Source organism: Alnus glutinosa, chromosome 5 (genome assembly GCF_958979055.1).
Source record: "Alnus glutinosa chromosome 5, dhAlnGlut1.1, whole genome shotgun sequence".
Lineage (NCBI taxonomy): Eukaryota > Viridiplantae > Streptophyta > Magnoliopsida > Fagales > Betulaceae > Alnus > Alnus glutinosa.
The window spans coordinates 19,377,295-19,396,634 of record NC_084890.1 but is presented as its reverse complement, the minus strand read 5'-3'; the positions used below and the strand labels follow the sequence as shown (position 1 = coordinate 19,396,634).

Sequence of the window (19,340 nt, the reverse complement as noted above, 5' to 3'; positions counted from 1 at the left end):
ATTTATATTTTCAACACATAGTTTCAAAACAAATCTCAAGTCATTTTTGTGGAGTTAAGCTCGAGTAAATTTTATTAAGACTTGATAATACAACCAATGCAATCTTTGAGGTTCGACACCGTCAATATAGACCTATCATACAGTAATTCGTGCTATTGCAAGTGGTATTTATTATTGACGTTACAAAAATGACCACATCAAGAGAAATGAGAGTAGATAACTCACAATGCACTAATGACTGATGCCGTGATGCCTGCTGTTGCTGGTGTGTGGATGGCCGAAGGTGGATGCATAGACATATCGTGGTTGAATCTCAGTTCTCTCGCCTCTCAGTATTTCCACAACTAGAAACGTTTTTCTTTTTCTTTTTTTTGGGGCTGGGTGCCATGGTGGGATTAAGGGAAATTTGAGAGTTATTGAAAAGAAAATTTTTCCCCCTTTCCCCTTATGTAGTGTGCATTTTTTTGATTGACATTGTGTTGTCGTATTGGAGAGGATTTGCTGCCTATCAGCCTATATGTTGTTTTTTTCCCCATCTGTTGTGTGCTGCCTATGTTCGTGGGTTTTTCACTTTTATTTTATTTTATTTTATTTTTTAATTCAGGTACAGGCGTACAACATGTTGTGACTGAGCAATTGAGGACAAAATTTTTTTTTGTTATTATTTTTTTTAAAGAAAAAAAAATTGCTAGAGTAGTAGTCTAGTAGAGTAAATTTTTTTGGGGGGTGAATTTTCAATTTTTCCGGGGCCATATGGTTATAGTATAAAAAATAATTTGTATAAGGGTTCTGAAATTTTTTGCGGTTGCCATGAACCCCCCACCCTCTAACGTGCCTCCAACCCTGACTAGCAAGTTGCAAATTTTATTAACTCTCAAGTATACACTACAAAAATATTGTCAAATTGCCACGTGCATTTTGACACGTGTACGGCACTGTACACGTGTCAAAATGTTTGCCACGAGTATTTTGACACGCGTCTTACGCGTGTCAGATGTGCAAGACTCTAATTGCACATTTTGACACGTGTACAGAAATACACGTGTCAAACGGTTTGACACGTGTATTTAAATACACGTGTCAAACCGTTTGACACGTGTATTTGCAATACACGTGTCAAACCGTTTGACACGTGTATTTGCAATACACGTGTCAAACCGTTTGACACGTGTATTTGTAATATTCGTGTCAAAACGGTTTGACACGTGTATTTAAATACACGTGTCAAAACGTTTTTTTTTTTAAAAAAAAAAATCCAAATTGATTTTGTTATTGTTTATTTAAATTCCAAATTTGGAATTTTTTTTCAATTTAATTTTGTTATTGTTTATTTAAATTTATTTGGGTTAATAAATTGGTGTTTTTTTTTTTTCCAAATTTTATTATTTTCGAGAGAGAGAGACGTAGAGATCCAGAGAGAGAGGGAGGCAGAGAGAGATAGGGAGAGAGAGTAGAGAGAGAGAGGGAGGCAGAGAGATATAGGGAGAGAGAGTAGAGAGAGAGACATAGAGATACTGAGAGAGAGGCAGAGAGAGATAGGGAGAGATACACAGAGAGAGAGAGAGAGAGAGAGAGGTAGAGAGAGAGAGAGAAAGAGATAGAGAGGAAGAGAGAGAGAAAGAGATAGAGAGGAAGAGAGCGATAGAGAGAGAGACCGAGCAGAGAGAGCTGGAGAGAGGGCGGCTCACCGGCGGGAAGGGCGGATGCGCGGTGGCCGGAAGCTGGCCGCTGCGGCTGTGACGGAGAGGGAGAGAGAGAGAGAGAGGGAGAGAGAGAGAGGTAGAGAGAGAGAGACCGAGAACACTGTACCGAGCAGAGAGAGGTGGAGAGAGGGCGTCTCACCGGCGGGAAGGGCTGATGCGCGGTGGCCGGACGTTGGCCGGCGAAACTGTGACGGAGAGAGAGAGAGAGAGAGAGAGAGAGAGAGAGAGAGAGAGGGAGAGAGAGAGAGAGAATTCAGATCGGAACCCAAATGGGTTCCGATCTGTATGTACATATATATATATATATATATATATATATATTTAATCTATTATTATATTATTATATTATTTGAATTTTAAAAATTATATATATATATATATATATACACATATATAAGCGGGAAAAATAAACTTTTAACCGGGAGAAACCAAACAATTGGGCACGTGTACTCAGTACACGTGCCCAATTCGGGACGTGTATTTAAATACGCGTTCCCAATTGTTAAAATTCTATTTAATAAAAAAAATTAAATTTGAAAAAAATAACAGTTTGACACGTGTATTTAATACGCGTGTCTAATTGTTGAAATTATATTTAATAAAAAAAAAATTATATTTGGAAAAAAAAATAACAGTTTGACACGTGTATTTAATACACGTGTCCAATTGGACACGTGTATTAAATACACGTGTCAAATTGGACGCGTGTATTTAATACGCGTGTCTAATTGTTGAAATTCTATTTAATTAAAAAAAAATTATATTTGGAAAAAAATAACAGTTTGACACGTGTATTTAATACACGTGTCCAATTGGACACGTGTATTAAATACACGTGTCAAATTGGACGCGTGTATTTAATACGCGTGTCTAATTGTTGAAATTCTATTTAATTAAAAAAAAATTATATTTAAAAAAAATAGTTTGACACGTGTATTTAATACACGTGTCCAATTGGACACGCGTATTAAATACACGTGTCCAATTGGACACGCGTATGAAATACGCGTGTCCAATTGGACACGTGTATTAAATACACGTGTCAATTTGTGACGGCTGTACAATTAGACACGTGTCTCCAAAGACACGTGTCAAATTGGACGCGTGTCTACAGTAACGGGTACTGTAGACACGCGTCAAAATGCATGCATTTTTGTAGTGATATCACAGCCATAAAATTGCAACTCTTTTTATGGTTGTATTTTTGGTTGTCAAGTTTTTCTTCTTTGAGCCGTTTAATAATTCAGATAAATTGTTTAGCTATTTTTTAAGAGCACGAAAGTTGTACAGTGAAATTAAGATTGTTCAAAATAGAGCAAAAAATAACCCTTTTGTTTTTTCTTTTACAATTTTTCTTTCTTGAAAAATTTCAGAAATATAATCAAACTTTTTCATTGATTAAGCTTTTATATTTAGATTACTCTTTTAAATTAATTGTTTAAGAATATATAATTTTTTTTGTAAGTTTTTATTACAAATTCTAATTGTATGAAATATATAATTGTAGTTACTTGAAATTATAGAGAACAACAATGATTCCATTTAATTTTGTTGAATTGTTTATTTATTTCGTTAGTTATATTCTTTAATATTTTTGATTAATTTTTATTTATTTTTATTTTTAAAATTTTTTGACCCCTTTGAACGAAAATTTTGTCTCCGCCACTAGGTGAGGGGAATGTGTAGTATGACCCAAAGATTATACTGCAATTTCCCTTTTAAAGTTTGTCATGTGTTGTTCGATGTATTACAAATAGACTTACAGGTTCACCTATAAGATTGTTAAATTTTACAATAGTAGCCGCACAAGAAGATGATGAGCTGGAGGGTATGTACGACCCAAAGGGTTGTGGGATCATAACTTTTGTAGTCTCTGGGTGAGGACATAGCTTTGGGGGATTTTCAAGTTTAGCTCAATTGGCTTAAGAGCCATTTTGTTGATGTATAGTTGAGATTTATGAAACAGTAGTAAGTTGTATATGTTGAACAACATGTTTTATGTAAGTTATGCATGAATGCAAGTTATTTTCAACCTAGTACACGGGTAGATATTATTGCATTTTATAATTTGAATAAAGTTTTAAAAAATATATAGCGTATTCCACTATTTTGATTATCATGAAATAGAAGAAATAGAAGTAGCGCTACGTAGATGTTGCAAAATATTGCATTTATCAGGTAGGACATTACACTACCATCTCATACATGTTGTGTAGAAACTAAATTTGACTAAAAATAATTTTTTTTTAACAAATTATCTCATATACTAAGTACATGTTATAATTTATATAAAGCATATTTTTGTACGAGCATTTGAAAATTTAGTAATAAATCAATTGATAGAAAACATTTTTTTTTATATTTTATTTTGTTGGGAATAAATCTCACTCAAAATCTAGATTAGAACCATACTCCAAGTTGAATTGGGGGTAGGAGTCACAATCCGGCTCCAATTAGGACTCCTTGAAGAATCTAGCCAACAATCCTACTTCCAGTTGGTTTGGGATAGGAATACAGGTCCAAATCAAACTCCAAACAACTTTTAGGTCAAGTTAGAGTAGAAAAACTAATCCAGGTCTAACTCCACATCTTAGCCTATAAATAAGCTCATACCCTAAGTATGAAAAACAGACTGAATAGTTTATGCATAAAGCTTACTTTTTTTCTCAGAGACTGACTTAGGCATTAGAGTGAGAACCTTGGAAGGATCTCTTAATTTTAGTTGTTTTGCAATATTTTTGGGGTGTGGGAAGAACATCGAAGAACATGTCGTTCACACCGTATCAAAAACTGTCCTAACAGTTTGACGTCGTCTGTGGGAAGAATTATTCGTTTTTCATAAAAATAAAAAAAAAATAAAAAAAACCAGCAGGGTAGAGTCTGACTGGAGCCGATTATTTATCCCAACCCAAATCTAGGATTTCAAAACAATCCACAACCTCCATTGTTCCCTCCCCTGGGCGGTGGAGACTAGGACCGTATAGCAGCATTGGAAGCCTAGATTGAAGCCCAACATATTGCAGAATTGCTGCTCAGAATTCCGGGACAATTCCATCCTGAGGTGAACTAGGATGAGCATGAAGAAAAAGAGCGCATCAACCATACCAACAACCACAATCGTCAGGAAGACAATCACCAAGAAGACAATTTTCGGGAAGATAATCAATTGGAGCAAAGGAACAAAAGGGCCAACCATCGTGGAGACCGATGAGAAGATGCGGGAGATTTGAGCAAAATTGTTGCTGAGTTGGAGAAAATGTGCATGTACATGGAGATGGAGAGGAAGGACAAAAGCAAATCAATAGTGGTGGACAAGCTCTTATTGGATACTGGCTCACCCTTCACTAGACGGGTAGCAAACTACCAACTATCCGAGAATTCAAAGTCCTTAGATCCTGAGTTATGCTAGAGACGGAGATCCTCTTAATCACTGGGAGAATTTCCGAGCTCATCTAGATATTCATGGGACATCCGATGAAGTGGCATGCCGGGGCTTCCCTCTTACTCTCTTTGGGAATGCCCGAGATTGATTTAGGAAGTTGCCCATGAATTCTGTTGATAAGTTCAAGGAGTTGTGCAACATATTCTTTACGAACTTTCTTGCTTTGCGGACATGGAAGAAGCCCTCGGTATACTTGTTCACATTGCATCAGCGAAGCAATGAAAGGTAATTTCAGACCCAAGACATTCAAAGGTAGGAAGCTAAAGATTAGTCAAGCCTCGGAACCAGTCTAGGCTCGAATTTTTCGAGACATAAAATTTCCATTATCCAAGCATGTCTGTAATAAAGGAATTGGGGGGGTAACTGTTGGGAATAAATCTCATTCAAAATCTGGATCAGAACACTCCAAGTCGAATTGGGAGGTAAGAATCACAATCCAGGTCTAATTAGGACTCCTTGAAGAATCTTGTCAACAGTCCTACTCCTAGTTGGTTTGGGATAGGATTCTAGGTACAAATCAAACTCCTAACAACTTATAGGTCAAGTTGGAGCAGAAGAACTAATCCAGTTCTAACTCCACCTGCCTATAAATAAACTCATACCTCAGGTATGAAAAACAGGTTGAATATTTTATGCATAGAGCAATATACTTTTCTTTCAGAGACTGACTTGGGCATCAAAGTGAGACCCTTGAAATGGTCTTTTAATTTTAGTTTTTTTTTTTTTTTTTTGAACATCTTTTAATTTTAGTTGTTTTGCAGTATTTTTGGGGAGCATGAAGAATATCAAAGAACGTGCCGTTCACACCATACTAAAAACTGTCCTAACATATTTTAAATTTATACATGACCTCCCTAGATAAACATCCTAATTCAGTCTCACACATAGTTACATCGACTTAATTAAGGATAGCACTTACACATGCATGTTTGCATAATAGATTATAGATACCCTTAAGTCTAACATGCTGATGTATAACGAAAACAGTAAAAAGGGAAAAGAAAAATTGTTGATAAGTTAAACATGAAAAAAAAAAAAAAAAAAAAAAAAAAAAAAAAAGAAAAGAAAATGTCGACTTCACTAAGAACAAAACGACTTTACTGTCTAATAAATGTGCGATATTTCCATCAAAGCCTCAACTTTTCTTTTTTTCATTTCTTGTCCATCATACCCTCAACAAATAAACATTTTGCCTTTTCCTAAATCATATCAATCGAGTGGGTAATAATTAAGATTTTATTTTGTCATTGTTGATCCCACATTTTTTTTTCCAAGGTACCATGAGAATATAATAAGAAGTCATGAAATAGAAGGAGCAATGGGATATATAACATCAATTGATACTTTTTTTCTTTCGTATTGTCAAATGAGAAATACTACACATATCCTTAAGTACTCACTTTTTTGACATGAAAATAAAAATTATCATAAAATACTACATGCATTTTTATTCAACGATGATTTTTACTGTCATATAAAAAAAGCAACCAGTTGAAAGTTTAAAATATAGTAAAAAGTCCCGAAATAGAATGAGCAATGAGATATATATCATCACTTGATTTTTTTTTTTTTTTTTTCCCTTTCATATTGTCAAGTGAAAAATGCTACATATATTTTCAAGTGTTTATTTTTTAACGTGACAGTAAAAATTATTATTAAATACTACACATATTTTTCAACGATAATTTTTACCGTCACATTAAAAAAAAAAAAAAAAAAAAAAAAAAAAAAAAAAAAGAAAAAGAAAAAAGGGAGAAAACAAAAAGAGAAAGAAAAAGAAAAAAGTAAGCAGTTAAAAGTGTGAAGACTAAAGGATCAAATAGAGAAGAGAAGGGAAGGGGATGGGTATTGGATAGAGAGGAAATATCCTAATGATTGTAAAGTGGGGTTGTTTTGAGGAGTGAAAGCATAAAGGCATCCTTAACGACTATATATATAAAAATGGAATAAAAGCATGGCCCATCACTTTGACAAAAGAGAGACAAGGAATTATGAGGGGAAAAAAAAAAAGATCCCACACCATGGAATGATTAGTGATATCTAGCCATAGAACAAAGAATCCCAGTTGCTGCCCTTTCGTCTTTCGCATGTGCGCCACCGTCCCACACGTACGCTTTTTCTCTCTACGCCCACTTGTCACGGGTGACCTTAAAAAATTCGAACGTTGGGAGCATTTAGACAACCGCAATAAAATATCCGTCCTTCGTGAAATCCACCGACATAACTTCTGCCCATAGAAAAAAATAAAATAAAAAATTAATTGAACGTTCACTTTCACAACTCTAAACTTTCGTCATGTTTTGCAATTATTTTTTTAAAGTTAAAAAACTCTTAATTTTTTAAAATGTCACTCTTCTATTAAGTTTTTCTGTTAAATTCCAACGAAAAAGTTGTCCAAATTATCAAAATAACATTTTTTTTTTATTAAAAAAAAATTGCAAAGATTCATACTTTGTCAGGATCTAACGAAATTTGTAAAAATATCTATGCTTGAAACTATACATCTTTTTTTTTTGTGTTTATTTTTTTAAAATAAAGTATTTTAGAAATTTTGATAGAATTTAACAGAAAAACATAATCGATGGATGGGATTATAAAAAATTAGAAGTTTTGTATAAAAAAAAAAAAAATGAGAGGATTTTTTTTTTTAATTTTTTTAACTTTGAGATGTACTTACAAAATTAATAGAAGTTCACGGAGGTTAAGTGGAACTTTCCCTTTTTCCTTTTTATGGGTTTAAATTTTTAAAATAAACTATAATTTAAGTTATGCTCCGTTTGTTTGGGTGTAAAATATTTTTTGAAAAATTCTTTATATATTTTCGGTGTTTGGTGTAACCGAAAATGATAGTCAACGAAAATCATTTTCAATTTGGCCGTAAAAGCATTTTTAATTTTTGGAAAACGATTTATGGTTTTAAAAACTGTAAATCATTTTATGGATTTAAATTCTTCATTTTTGCACGCACGTTTGTGGGAATTCGCCACTGTCGGACGTTAGAATTTATTGGTAGCCCGAATCTATCATCGAAAGTCCACAAATTTTGGTATCCGATTGCCCAAATCTGGTAGTATTGGCTGGATTTCAGCAAACCAGATTTCGACAAAACAGGTCTGAACCTGGCAATTTGCGCAGGAATCTAGCGACGTCCAATCACCGTCGCCAAATTCTACCTAAATTGGCTGAAATCTGGTCATTTGTGCTGGATTCCGGCCACCTTCCCCGGAATCTGGCAATTGCCCCAAAATTTGGCTATTGCTGCCGGATTTCGGCCTCCATCATCAGAATTTGATAACAATAGCAAGAATCTGGTGAAAGTTTCGACTAGTCAGTGACGGAATCTCGTCACAGGAGATTTTTCATCGTTGTTGACTTTTTCGTATGAGCCAACCGTTACAAAATTTTTTAAGGGAAATCATTTTTTTGAAAAGGATTTCATTAAAAATATTTTACGGTGAAAAATATTTTACATCGAAATAAATGAAGCATTAATATTAAACTTCCAACTTAATCTTTTTTATTAATTAAATAAGCTTTTGGGGATAAGAAATAAGTGGTGATTATGATATTCACAAATAATTGTTATTTGATTTGCAGTAAAGGACACACAAAACCTCAACGGTCAGAAATTGGCATAAGACCAAAATAAAACGTTCATTTTTCTCGTCGCATTCCTTTTTACTTTCTTTGAATAAGCAAAATGGATCCGGCTGCTGTGCGGTACTAAAATGTACCGCACAATCTACGGTAGTTTTGGAAACGGCTGGGATTAAGCCGTTAAAAAAATTGCCAGACAAGAAACGTATAGACAGCCTGTTTTTTTTGTGGCAAACGTACAACCACTTTGAGGTTTTTTTTTGTCTTTTGCTTTAACTCCGTGACCTCACCTCCGTTAGCCAGCTTATTTTAGGTTTTTTTTTCTTTTTCTCTCTCTCTCTCTCTTTCATTCAGCTACCACGGGAAATCAAACGAAAATTGCCAAACAAACGTCTCTTTGCTTATGCTACACGGGAAACCAGAAGTGCTGAAATGTCTCAATTTTACACCGCAATTCTGGTCACCCCCACTTGCTTGTGTTCTGAAGCATCTTTTGCTTGTGTTGAGATATACAACCGTGCAAAAGGTGAACACAATCTTTCAGGATTTCGATTTTTTTTTTTCGGTTTCACTTGATTTTATTTTAAGAAATTATATATAATTATTGATCAATAGAGATATGTTATTTTCCCCTCTGCTTTTCCTGCATGTTCTAAGAAATCACACTCTGGGTTACATCATAAATCACTTACAAACCCATAATTTTACACAATATATATATATATATATCAAAAAGCTGCAACGAAAATCCCCTTTCTTTTTTCAGAATGTTCCAAGGTCCCAAATAGAACTTTTCACAGAGTCGAGGACAAAGTTGCAGCTTGACCATGGAGTTTAGACTTGCGAGCGTGATATTGATGAATTTTTTTTCAATTTTCACTTGCATTAAGTGTTTGAAATTATATAGCAAAATGAGCAAAACAAGACAAGCAAAATTGAATTGGAGAATAAGGGAAGGACCAAAAGAGAAACATATATAACAACAAGAATCAGCTACAACATGATCTTTCTCAGCAATTGATTATACAATGTAGCAACAACTAAAGACAAAGAGACGACCGCGGAGGTCCATTTCCATTCCATACCCTAATTTTTTTTTCCCTCTCTTTACACAAAATATATGGTGATAAGTACAAAGAACCCCCAATTTATTCTTTGGCACAACACTCACCTCAATTACACATTCTTCTCAATCGAATCATAGCCATCTTCTTGTTCCTCATCATCAGATTCTCCAATAGATTTGGAATCAGTACCATTACTCAGGATTGTTGTACCTTCCACCCAAAGAATCAAACCCCCTCCATTCGGTTTCGCACGATCCTATGGAATACGTCTCTCAATTGCCACTCCAGCGGGTCCAATCCCTCCTTAAGAGAGAAGACAGTCGCTTCATGATTGCCACCGAGAAGCTGCTGCTTCTCTCGCAGATGAACTCCCCGATGCCCGGCATCTCCACGGACAACGACTGCTAATGCTAGGAACGAGACCTTGCCGTTTGAAGAAGAATCGCCTGGGGGCGCCTCCTACCGCGGTAGCTGTGAATGAAAAAGAGAAAGAAGAAGACAAAGTTTCTGTTTAACGGAGGTCACGGTGTTAAAAGAAAAAGAAAAAAAAAAAAAAAAAAAAAAAAAAAAAAAAAAAAAAGAAGCCAAATACCTAAAAAAACTAAAGAAGGCCGACTCTTTGGAACGGTTGTATCCCAGCTGTTCCCAAAACTACCGCAGATTGTGCAGTACTTTTTAGTACCGCACAATAACCAGATCCAAACAAAACGTTCAAATTCACACCACCCGAGAAAAGCTAGCAGATTCGTTATTAATACAACACCTCTTCTCCTTCCCCTTTTTTTTTTCTCTCTCTCCCTCCCCAAAGTGAGCCAGAAGGGCTTCTTTCCAACCAAAAAGAGCCTGCTTTCTCTGCAACTTCACTTCTTAAGGCCATCTCCAACAGATTTGCTATTTTAACCAAAATGGTTAAATTTAACTATTATCAGCTTTTTCTCTCTTCCAGCAGAATAGGTACTTTAGCTGGTTTTCTTAACATATAAACAGTAAATAGCAAACACTAACTATTAACTATTCATCAGTTACAGAATAAAATAATAATTTCTCTCCCATCATCAGAATAAACTAATCAAACGTAGAGATAGAATCTAGAAGATACATTCCCGAATGAAAATGCTTGAGCTTCACAAGGAGAGAGCGGAGCGAGAGAGAGATGACGGAGCGAGAGAGAGTGACGGGCTCAGCGAGAGAGAGCGACGGAGTTGAGCGGCGGGCTGAGCAAGAGGGGCGGCGGGCTGAGCGAGAGAGAGCGACGGAGCAGACGAGACAGATTGAACGACTGGGCGACGGAGCTGAGCGGCGGGTAAACACATTGTTCCCTGTTTTGGTTAGTTTGCCATTTTTGTTCACTATTCTCTGTTTTGTACGCAATAGCAGATTGTGTATTGCGATTGTAGTTTGTTTTTTCCTGTTTGCTGTTGTGGTATTTTGCAAATTGTGTAATCTGCTCTTTTGGGTATTCTTTTCGGGGGGGGTTTTGTCCCTGTCTAGAATGTGGAATCCAGTCTTTTCTGGATGTATCGACTCTTTGTTTGGGTTATAAAGTCTAGCTACTGGATATTCTTTAAAACATCTCTTCCCAAGTTCAATTTGAACTAAACTTGAAATGCCAATTTCATCCAGCTTTTTAGTTTTCTTTTTGCATCCCATTTTGATTTAGTATATATTAGAATTAGCAAAACTTCATGAAACATGGCTTATTTTGTAAGCCTTTGAATTATCTTTCCAATGCCAGCAAGCTTCCCTCCATCCGATGTAAAAAACTAGAGATAATATGGCATTTGTATTGAAGCAAGTCTAATTGAAACCCACCCTACATCAGTTAGACAATATCTAATACCAATTCTTTTTCTTTTCTTTTTTAGAAAAAAAAAAACTACATATATTTGATAATTGTTCCTGTCTTTTTATTTTTAAAATTAGTTTTTAAACGAATTAATTATCAAACATGTTTAAAGTGTTGTGTTTTGAAAACAAAAATTGAAAATTGTTTTCTGTGAGGCCATATCTTAAAACTTGTTTAACTAGATATTGGTTGAAAAGTGTTTTTCAATGTTTGATAGAAGTTGTCCCAACCCATTAAGAAGAGAGAGGGGTACAGTAGTAAATGAGCTAAATGAGAAATTTCACTTTTGGGAATTGGCATTCTTCGAGTAGAATATATGCTAGATTGCATACTGGAATGGATTAACATTCTCTACTTAATGTATTAACTATAAAACCTTGTTGATTGGGAAGGTCTTGTTGAATGGATCACTACAAAAAAAACCACAATTCGCCACGTGTCTACAGTACCAGTTACTGTAGACACGTGGCCAGATGGCCACGTGTCTCAATATACACGTGGCTATTTGGGGCGTGGAAACAATTGACCGCGTGTATTGGCCGCGTGTATTTTATCAAGTGGCCAACTGGCCACGTGTATTTATTACACGTGGCCAATTGGCCGCGTGTATTAAATGTGAGTAGCTAAAATATTTATATTTTTTATAATTTTTTTATATTTATATTTGCAATTGGCCACGTGTATTTTATACACGTGGCCAACTGTTTTTATCAAATACATATATATTTAATCAAATATATATAAAAAAAAATATAATTTAAAATATAAATTTTTACCAAAATTTGTGCAGTAGGCGCGCGGGACAATTCCCGCGCCCACCTACACATTGGCTTAATTATTTCAAGTTTCAAATAAGGAAAAAAAATTTTGTTATATATCTCACGGTTTTTTCTCTTTTTCTCTCACGCAGTACGCGTCTTCTTCTTCCTCACGATCGTACGGCAAGCGTCTTCTTCTTCCTCACGGTACTGTTCTTCTTCTTCCTCACGGTTCTTTCTCCCTCTCGCTATCTCTCACTGTATCGGTCTCTCTAACCTATCTCTCTCTCTCTCTGTTTCTGTATCTCTCTCTCTCTCTTTGTCTCTCTCTCTCTCTCTCTCTCTCTCTCTCTCTCTATATCTCTCTTTAAGCTCCGACCGGCCGGCCAATACATCACCGGCGGGTAAGAAAATTGTACCCTCTCACTCTCTCTCTCTCTCTCTCTGTTTCTGTATCTCTGTCTCTCTCTCTTTATATCTCTCTTTCTCTCTCTATCTCTCCAAACACCGACCGGCCGGCCAGTACATCACTCTCTCTCTCTCTAATACCTCTGTCTCTCTCACTCTCTGTTTCTGAATCTCTCTGTCTCTCTCTCTTTATATCTCTCTTTCTCTCTCTATCTCTCCAAACACCGACCAGCCGGCCAGTACATCACTCTCTCTCTCTCTAATACCTCTGTCTCTCTCACTCTCGGTATCTCTCTCTGTCTCAGTATCTCTCTCTATTTCTCCAAACTCCGGCCGGCCAGTAGCTAAGTCTCCGACGAGTTGCCGAAGTTGGTTCTGCATGTGTTTCGTATAGGTATATCGTACGTATACGTATTAGGAAGGAAAAAAACTAAAACAAAAAAACAAGAAGAAGAAAAGAACATGCAGATCTGTTCTTTTCTTCTTCTTTTTTTTGAAGCAGTAATTTTGATTTTGGCAACGTGTATTCTTAACACGTATCAGAAAAAATATATAATTTTTCATTTTTTTTATTAAAAAAAAAAAAAAAAAAAACATTTTGCCACGTGTATTTAAATACACGCGGCCAACTGTTAGCCACGTGTATTTAAATACACGTGGCTAACTGTCAGCCACGTGTACTTTAATATACGTGTCCAAGTGGCCACGTGTATTAAAATACACGCGGCAAAATGTGCATTTAGTGATACCCGGATCTACCACGTGCGCGCACGTGACTACTTGCACGTGGCCGACAGTTCGCCACGTGTACAGTGACCGTACACGTGGCGAAATGTAAGTGGCAAAAAACATTTTTTTTTGTAGTGGATTCTCAAGGGCAAGGAAACGCATCTTTCATCAACCTCTTAAATCAAGATTATGGTGAATCCATGGGATCTCCATATCTAAGTGTTGAAATTAATAAACCAAAATCTGAGATTGCAACCAATCTTAAGAAACCTAGAAGTGGCAACTTTAGCATTGAAGAAGATGTTCTACTTGTAGAATCATGGATAAATACTAGTGTTGATCCGGTGAATGGGAATGACCAATCAAAGAAGAAATATTGGTGGAGAATTTGGGAGAAGTACCATGAACATAAGACCTTCAATACTAGTCGGAATGAGGCATCTCTACTTAATAGATGGGGAGTAATTCATAAGAATGTAAATAAGTTTTGTGGATGCTTAGCTCAGGTTGAGTCAGCACATCAAAGTGGGATCACTCAGCAAGACAAGGTATAATTTATATTGATTATTGTGTCAACGCATCAATCCACCATTTTTTTATTAAGGGTATAATTATGTTTCTATTTCTTAATTTTGCAAATTACTGGGGCAAAGGAGTTATACCGGAGTTTGGTTGGCGTTCCATTTGCTTATGAACATTGCTGGAATTTATTGAAGAATTGTCCAAAATGGAGTACTAACAATGATAAAACAAGAAAAAGATTATTCGGAAATGCATCTTCGCCTTTTACTGAAAGTCCGATAAATCTAGGGGAAGATAATGTCTCTACTAGTAACTTTGTAGATTTGGAGAGACCTGAAGGCATGAAGGCCGCAAAAGAGCGATTGAATAAAAAAGAGAGAAATGATAACAATGATGATATTGTTGTGGGGTTACTAACTCAGATGAACGAAAGAGCAATGATAGCAACTGAGAGGAAACATTGATTGCTGAATTTATTAAAATCTGCACTTGAGTGGATTATTATCATTCAGTAGCTTGCTGCACTTAAATACACTTGCGGCACTTGCTGCACTTAAATAGAAAAAAAAAAGTACACTTCAATAAATTCACTTGCGGCACTTGCTACACTTAAATACACCACAGACATGCAGATTATTAACATTCAGGAGCTTTTTTAGTTTTATGCTACCACTTCAATAAACAAATACACTTCATCTACAACACAATCTCTATCAATTCTATAAGAAAAATACTCCTGGAAGACTCTGACTCTAAGAATGAGTTGGAACTACTTTCTGCAATTGTTCTGGCACGTAGATATTTCAAAAGAAAGGGAGGATCTAGTTCACGTCGTGGTGGTTCTGTTCCAGGACGTATGTTCATCGATCGTAATTCTTTGCAAGGCCACTTAAGGCTTTTTTTGGATTATTTTGCTGATTCACCAGTATATCCTCCAAAAATATTTCGTAGGAGGTTTTGGATGCATCGTCATCTTTTTTGTCGTATTTTGTCTAAGGTAAAAGAGTACGATCCGTACTTTGTCCAAAGAAGAAATTGTGCTGGAACAATCGATTTGTCTTCCCTTCAAAAAGTGACTGACGCATTTAGGATGCTCGCTTATGGAGTACCAGCTGACTACGTTGATGAGTATGTGCGAATTGGAGAAACCACTATAGAATCTCTTCAAAGGTTTGTTAGTGCGGTGGTTAATATTTTTTCTAATGAATTTTTTAAGGTCTCCAAACAGCAATGATGTTGCTAGATTATTAGAAGTTGGCGAAACTCGTGGTTTTCCAGGGATGTTGGGTAGCATTGATTGCATGCACTGGACATGGAGGAATTGCCCAGTTGCGTGGACAGGTATGTTTACTGGCCATTGTCATGAACCAACAATGATTTTGGAACCAGTGGCTTCACAAGATCTATGGATATGGCATGCATTTTTTGGGTTACCAGGTTCTCACAATGACATCAATGTTCTAGAACGGTCTTTTGTGTTTTCTCATATCACTGAAGGGCGTGCTCCTCCAGCCAATTACACAATCAATGGTCATAACTACACAATGGGATACTATCTTGGTGATAGTATATATCCACAGTGGCCAACTATTGTAAAGACAATTTCATGCCCACAAGGAAAAAAGGCAAAACTATTTGCTGCAGCCCAAGAGTCAGCAAGAAAGGCATGTGAACGTGCGTTTGGAGTGCTTCAAGCATGATTCGCAATCGTTCGTGGACCTGCACGTGGTTGGAGCCGTGAAACGCTCACTTACATTATGAAAGCGTGCATAATAATGCATAACATGATCGTTGAAGACGAACGAAATACTGACAATGCTAGTGACATTGATTATGAACAAATCGATGAAACTCCTTATGTATAAATTTCTCACGAGCATACCCCTGGATTTTTGGAGTTCATTGAAAGGCATGTGAACATTAGAGATCGTCAAACTCATTCTTAGCTACAATCCGACCTTATCGAGCACCTATGGCAATTGCATGGTCAATTTTAAGAATTATTAGTCTTATTATATGTTTGTAGTTGCTTTGTTTTCCTTTTTGCATTGTTGTTTTTTTTTTTTTTTTTTTTTTTTTTTTGTTCTTAAAAAAAAAAAAAGAAAAAAAAAGTGAAAGGAAATTGTTTTATGTATTGGGTGCAATGTAGCTCAAAGAATGTGTGGAAATTCAATATTTCTTATTTTATTGAGTGTTGGCAAAAAAAAAAAAAAAAAAAAAAAAAAAAAAAAAAAAAAAGAATGAAAAAAAATATTTAAATGCAAGTAGAGAGTTGAATAGTGAATCTGTTGGAGAGAATATAAGATAAACAGTAGTTAAAGTAGAGAGTTGGACTTTTTCAATAGCTATTATAACTTTTATTGCTGGAGATGGCCTCAGTGGGCGGCTTGCGCTTTCTCTTACTAATGCTCACGCTGTAGAAAATGGTGTCTGGTTTAGCAGGTTTTCTTCACTCTAGTACACATTTATATTTTTTAAAATAATTTTTTAGAGACTTGAAGAGAGAGAGCCTGTGCTTCCAAAATGGGAGGTATGGGTTGCTGAAGATTTGTGTTCAAAGTGTTCCTGTTCGGTTGGGGGGAAGGGTTTGTTTCCTGGGAATTTAAATTTTCCTTTAACTACTATTCATTCTCGTATGGATAGCATTTATTGGGCGCATTTAGTGGTGGTACTCTGCTTGGGGATGTTCGTGAAGAGTTGGTGTCAGGGTGAATCAGATGCAAATTTCAAAGCTGTGTATATTGTTACTGTAACACCCCGATCCTATATTGGGAAGAGATGAATAGTTCACAGAGTGAGTAGTTTATAAAGATACTCATGGGTGTTAAGTCCCACATTGCCTAGTTACTAGGTGAAACTGGGCTTTATAATGGATTCTTGGAAAAACTTCAAATTGACTAGTCCTTTTGGGGTGATAGCGCAGATGTGGCTAGCGCTTTTCTCTGAGTCTTTACAAATGGTATCAAAGCCACCTAGTAACGCCAGGTCATGTGGTACTAGAGCACCGCATGACATAGCCCTGACGGGGACGTCAGGGGTTTAATGAGGGGAGTTTGTAACACCCCGATCCTATATTGGGAAGAGATGAATAGTTCACAGAGTGAGTAGTTTATAAAGATACTCATGGGTGTTAAGTCCCACATTGCCTAGTTACTAGGTGAAACTGGGCTTTATAATGGATTCTTGGAAAAACTTCAAATTGACTAGTCCTTTTGGGGTGATAGCGCAGATGTGGCTAGCGCTTTTCCTTGGGTCATTACAGTTACTTTGCGACAAGCTCCTTCAGCTCATTACTATGGTGGTGAGTTGACAAGGGACAGTACCGGTTTCAAACATGCTTCATCTGGAAGATTGAATATTCGCAAACCAAGGTACTTATTTCTTTATTATTATTAGTTTTTTTTGTTTTTTTCTCTAGACAATTGCGTTGTAATTATGTGTAGCATTCAGCTGATCAAGTTAATTGCTCATTTAATATGTACTTAACAAAAATTACGGTTTAAAATTGTGGTGAAGTTACTACCTTCTTCAAATATCCAGATTCATTTCTTTTGTGTAAGTTTCCACCTTGGGATGGTTGGGAAAACTTTGGCTGTCTGAAACTGGGTGTTGTTTGTATTGGGTTGTGGATGATTGGGTCTTATACTTCGATCTTTTTATTATCAGAAATGAAAGCAGAGAATATTTAGAATTTGCTCAATTGTATTGAATGAATAAAAGAAGCTTTACAGAAGGTATTTATACAAGCTACAGTTTTTGCAGAAAGAAACTAACTAAAGCTAAAGCTTAGCAAGCAAACTAACTTTCATCTAACCAACTAAATACAACTCAATTAACACATGTTCTAAATACAGCTATACAGCTCAATTAACACGTGTAGCTCAATACCCCCCCTCAAGATGAACAATGGATGTTGTGAATGTTCATCTTGGACAGCAAAGAACGAAAAGCCTCAGAGCGAAGAGCTTTCGTAAATAAATCAGCAAGCTGATTGGAAGAAGACACATGCAGAGTTCGAACTAAGCCAAGTTGGATTTTTTTCTTGCACAACATGACAATCGATCTCGATGTGTTTAGTTCGTTCGTCGTATTCCGGATTACAGCTATGTGCAAAGCCGCCTTGCTGTCACAAAAAAGAAGTGCAGCCTGAGAATGTGTAATCTGAAAATCCTGGAGAAGATGAAATAACCAAGTAATTTCACTGCAAACAGCAGCCATGGAACGGTATTCAGCCTCAGCTGAAGAGCGGGAAACAGTGGTCTGCTTCTTAGACTTCCAGGAAATTAAGGAATCACCCAGAAAAACACAGAAGCTAGAGACTGATCGGCATGTGTCAGGGCAGCCAGCCCAGTCAGAGTCACAAAACGCCTTCAAGTGACAAGAAGAAGAAGTTGGAAAGAACAACGCTTGACCAGGAGTAGCTTTAATGTACTGAAGAATGAGATAGACAGCATCTAAATGAGGCTTCCAAGGAGATTGCATAAACTGACTTAAGGTATGAACAACATATGTTAAGTCAGGCCGAGTAAGAGTAAGATACAATAGCCTACCAATCAATCTGCGATAGGACTTAGGATCATCAAAAAGCTCCCCATCCAAAGCAGAAAACTTGGCATTGGAATCCATTGGAAAAGAAGATGGCTTAGCAGCCAAATGACCAGTATCACTCAGGATATCCAAAGCAAATTTCTTCTGACAAAGAGAAATCCTTGCAGCCGAGCGAGCAACCTCCAAGCCAAGAAAGAACCGTAAAGAGCCTAAATCTTTGAGCTTAAACCGAGTGTTTAAGAAAACAGTAAGATCAGTGATAGCCTGCCTATCAGTGCTTGCAAAAACAATATCATCCACATAAACCAGAAGTGTCATAAATGAAGTGCTTGTGGACTTAGTGAAAAGAGAATAGTTCGACTTAGACTGAATGAAACCATGAAGAATCAAAGTAGAAGAAAACTTTGAGAACCATTGCCGAGAGGCTTGCTTCAAGCCATATAAGGATTTGTTAAGCCTACAAACCCGAGTGTCCTCTTTGGAAATAAAACTAGGAGAAGGTTTCATGAAGACTTCTTCATCAAGATCACCGTGTAAGAAAGGTGAAAAAAAAAATGAAATTGACTTCTAATAAAAGGCAAGTGTGTGTGTGTGCGCAATGTGTTAACAAAATAATGCGGAAATAAAATAACACGAGATTTTTGTTAACGAAGTGGAAACTCAAGATGAGAAAAACCACTCTGGGGTAGTTAAACCCAGGATATCCACTATTCAGAAGAC

At 36.3% G+C, this 19,340-nt stretch overlaps 2 protein-coding genes across 2 annotated transcripts; one reads left to right on the top strand and one right to left on the bottom strand.

Annotated features, from left to right (window-relative positions):
* Nucleotides 1–13,750: 13,750 nt before the first annotated feature.
* On the top strand, nt 13,751–16,784 carry LOC133869045 (uncharacterized). Its single transcript, XM_062306023.1, has 6 exons — nt 13,751–14,098; nt 14,204–14,481; nt 14,871–15,242; nt 15,289–15,413; nt 15,510–15,736; nt 16,716–16,784. The coding sequence occupies exons 1-6, from the start codon at nt 13,751–13,753 to the stop codon at nt 16,782–16,784; spliced, it is 1,419 nt and encodes a 472-aa protein (XP_062162007.1).
* Nucleotides 16,785–17,966: 1,182 nt separating this feature from the next.
* On the bottom strand, nt 17,967–18,938 carry LOC133869044 (uncharacterized mitochondrial protein AtMg00810-like). The gene has a single exon (XM_062306022.1). The coding sequence runs from the start codon at nt 18,936–18,938 to the stop codon at nt 17,967–17,969; it is 972 nt and encodes a 323-aa protein (XP_062162006.1).
* Nucleotides 18,939–19,340: the final 402 nt, after the last annotated feature.

Bases quoted from the DNA above. Each gene is read 5' to 3' on its own strand.
- LOC133869045 (XM_062306023.1), top strand. From the start codon at position 13,751: ATGGGATCTCCATATCTAAGTGTTGAAATTAATAAACCAAAATCTGAG. The intron at 15,243-15,288 runs GTTTGTTAGTGC...GAATTTTTTAAG, and splicing joins ACTATAGAATCTCTTCAAAG to GTCTCCAAACAGCAATGATG. The intron at 15,414-15,509 runs GTATGTTTACTG...TTGGGTTACCAG, and splicing joins TTGCCCAGTTGCGTGGACAG to GTTCTCACAATGACATCAAT.
- LOC133869044 (XM_062306022.1), bottom strand. From the start codon at position 18,938: ATGACACTTCTGGTTTATGTGGATGATATTGTTTTTGCAAGCACTGAT.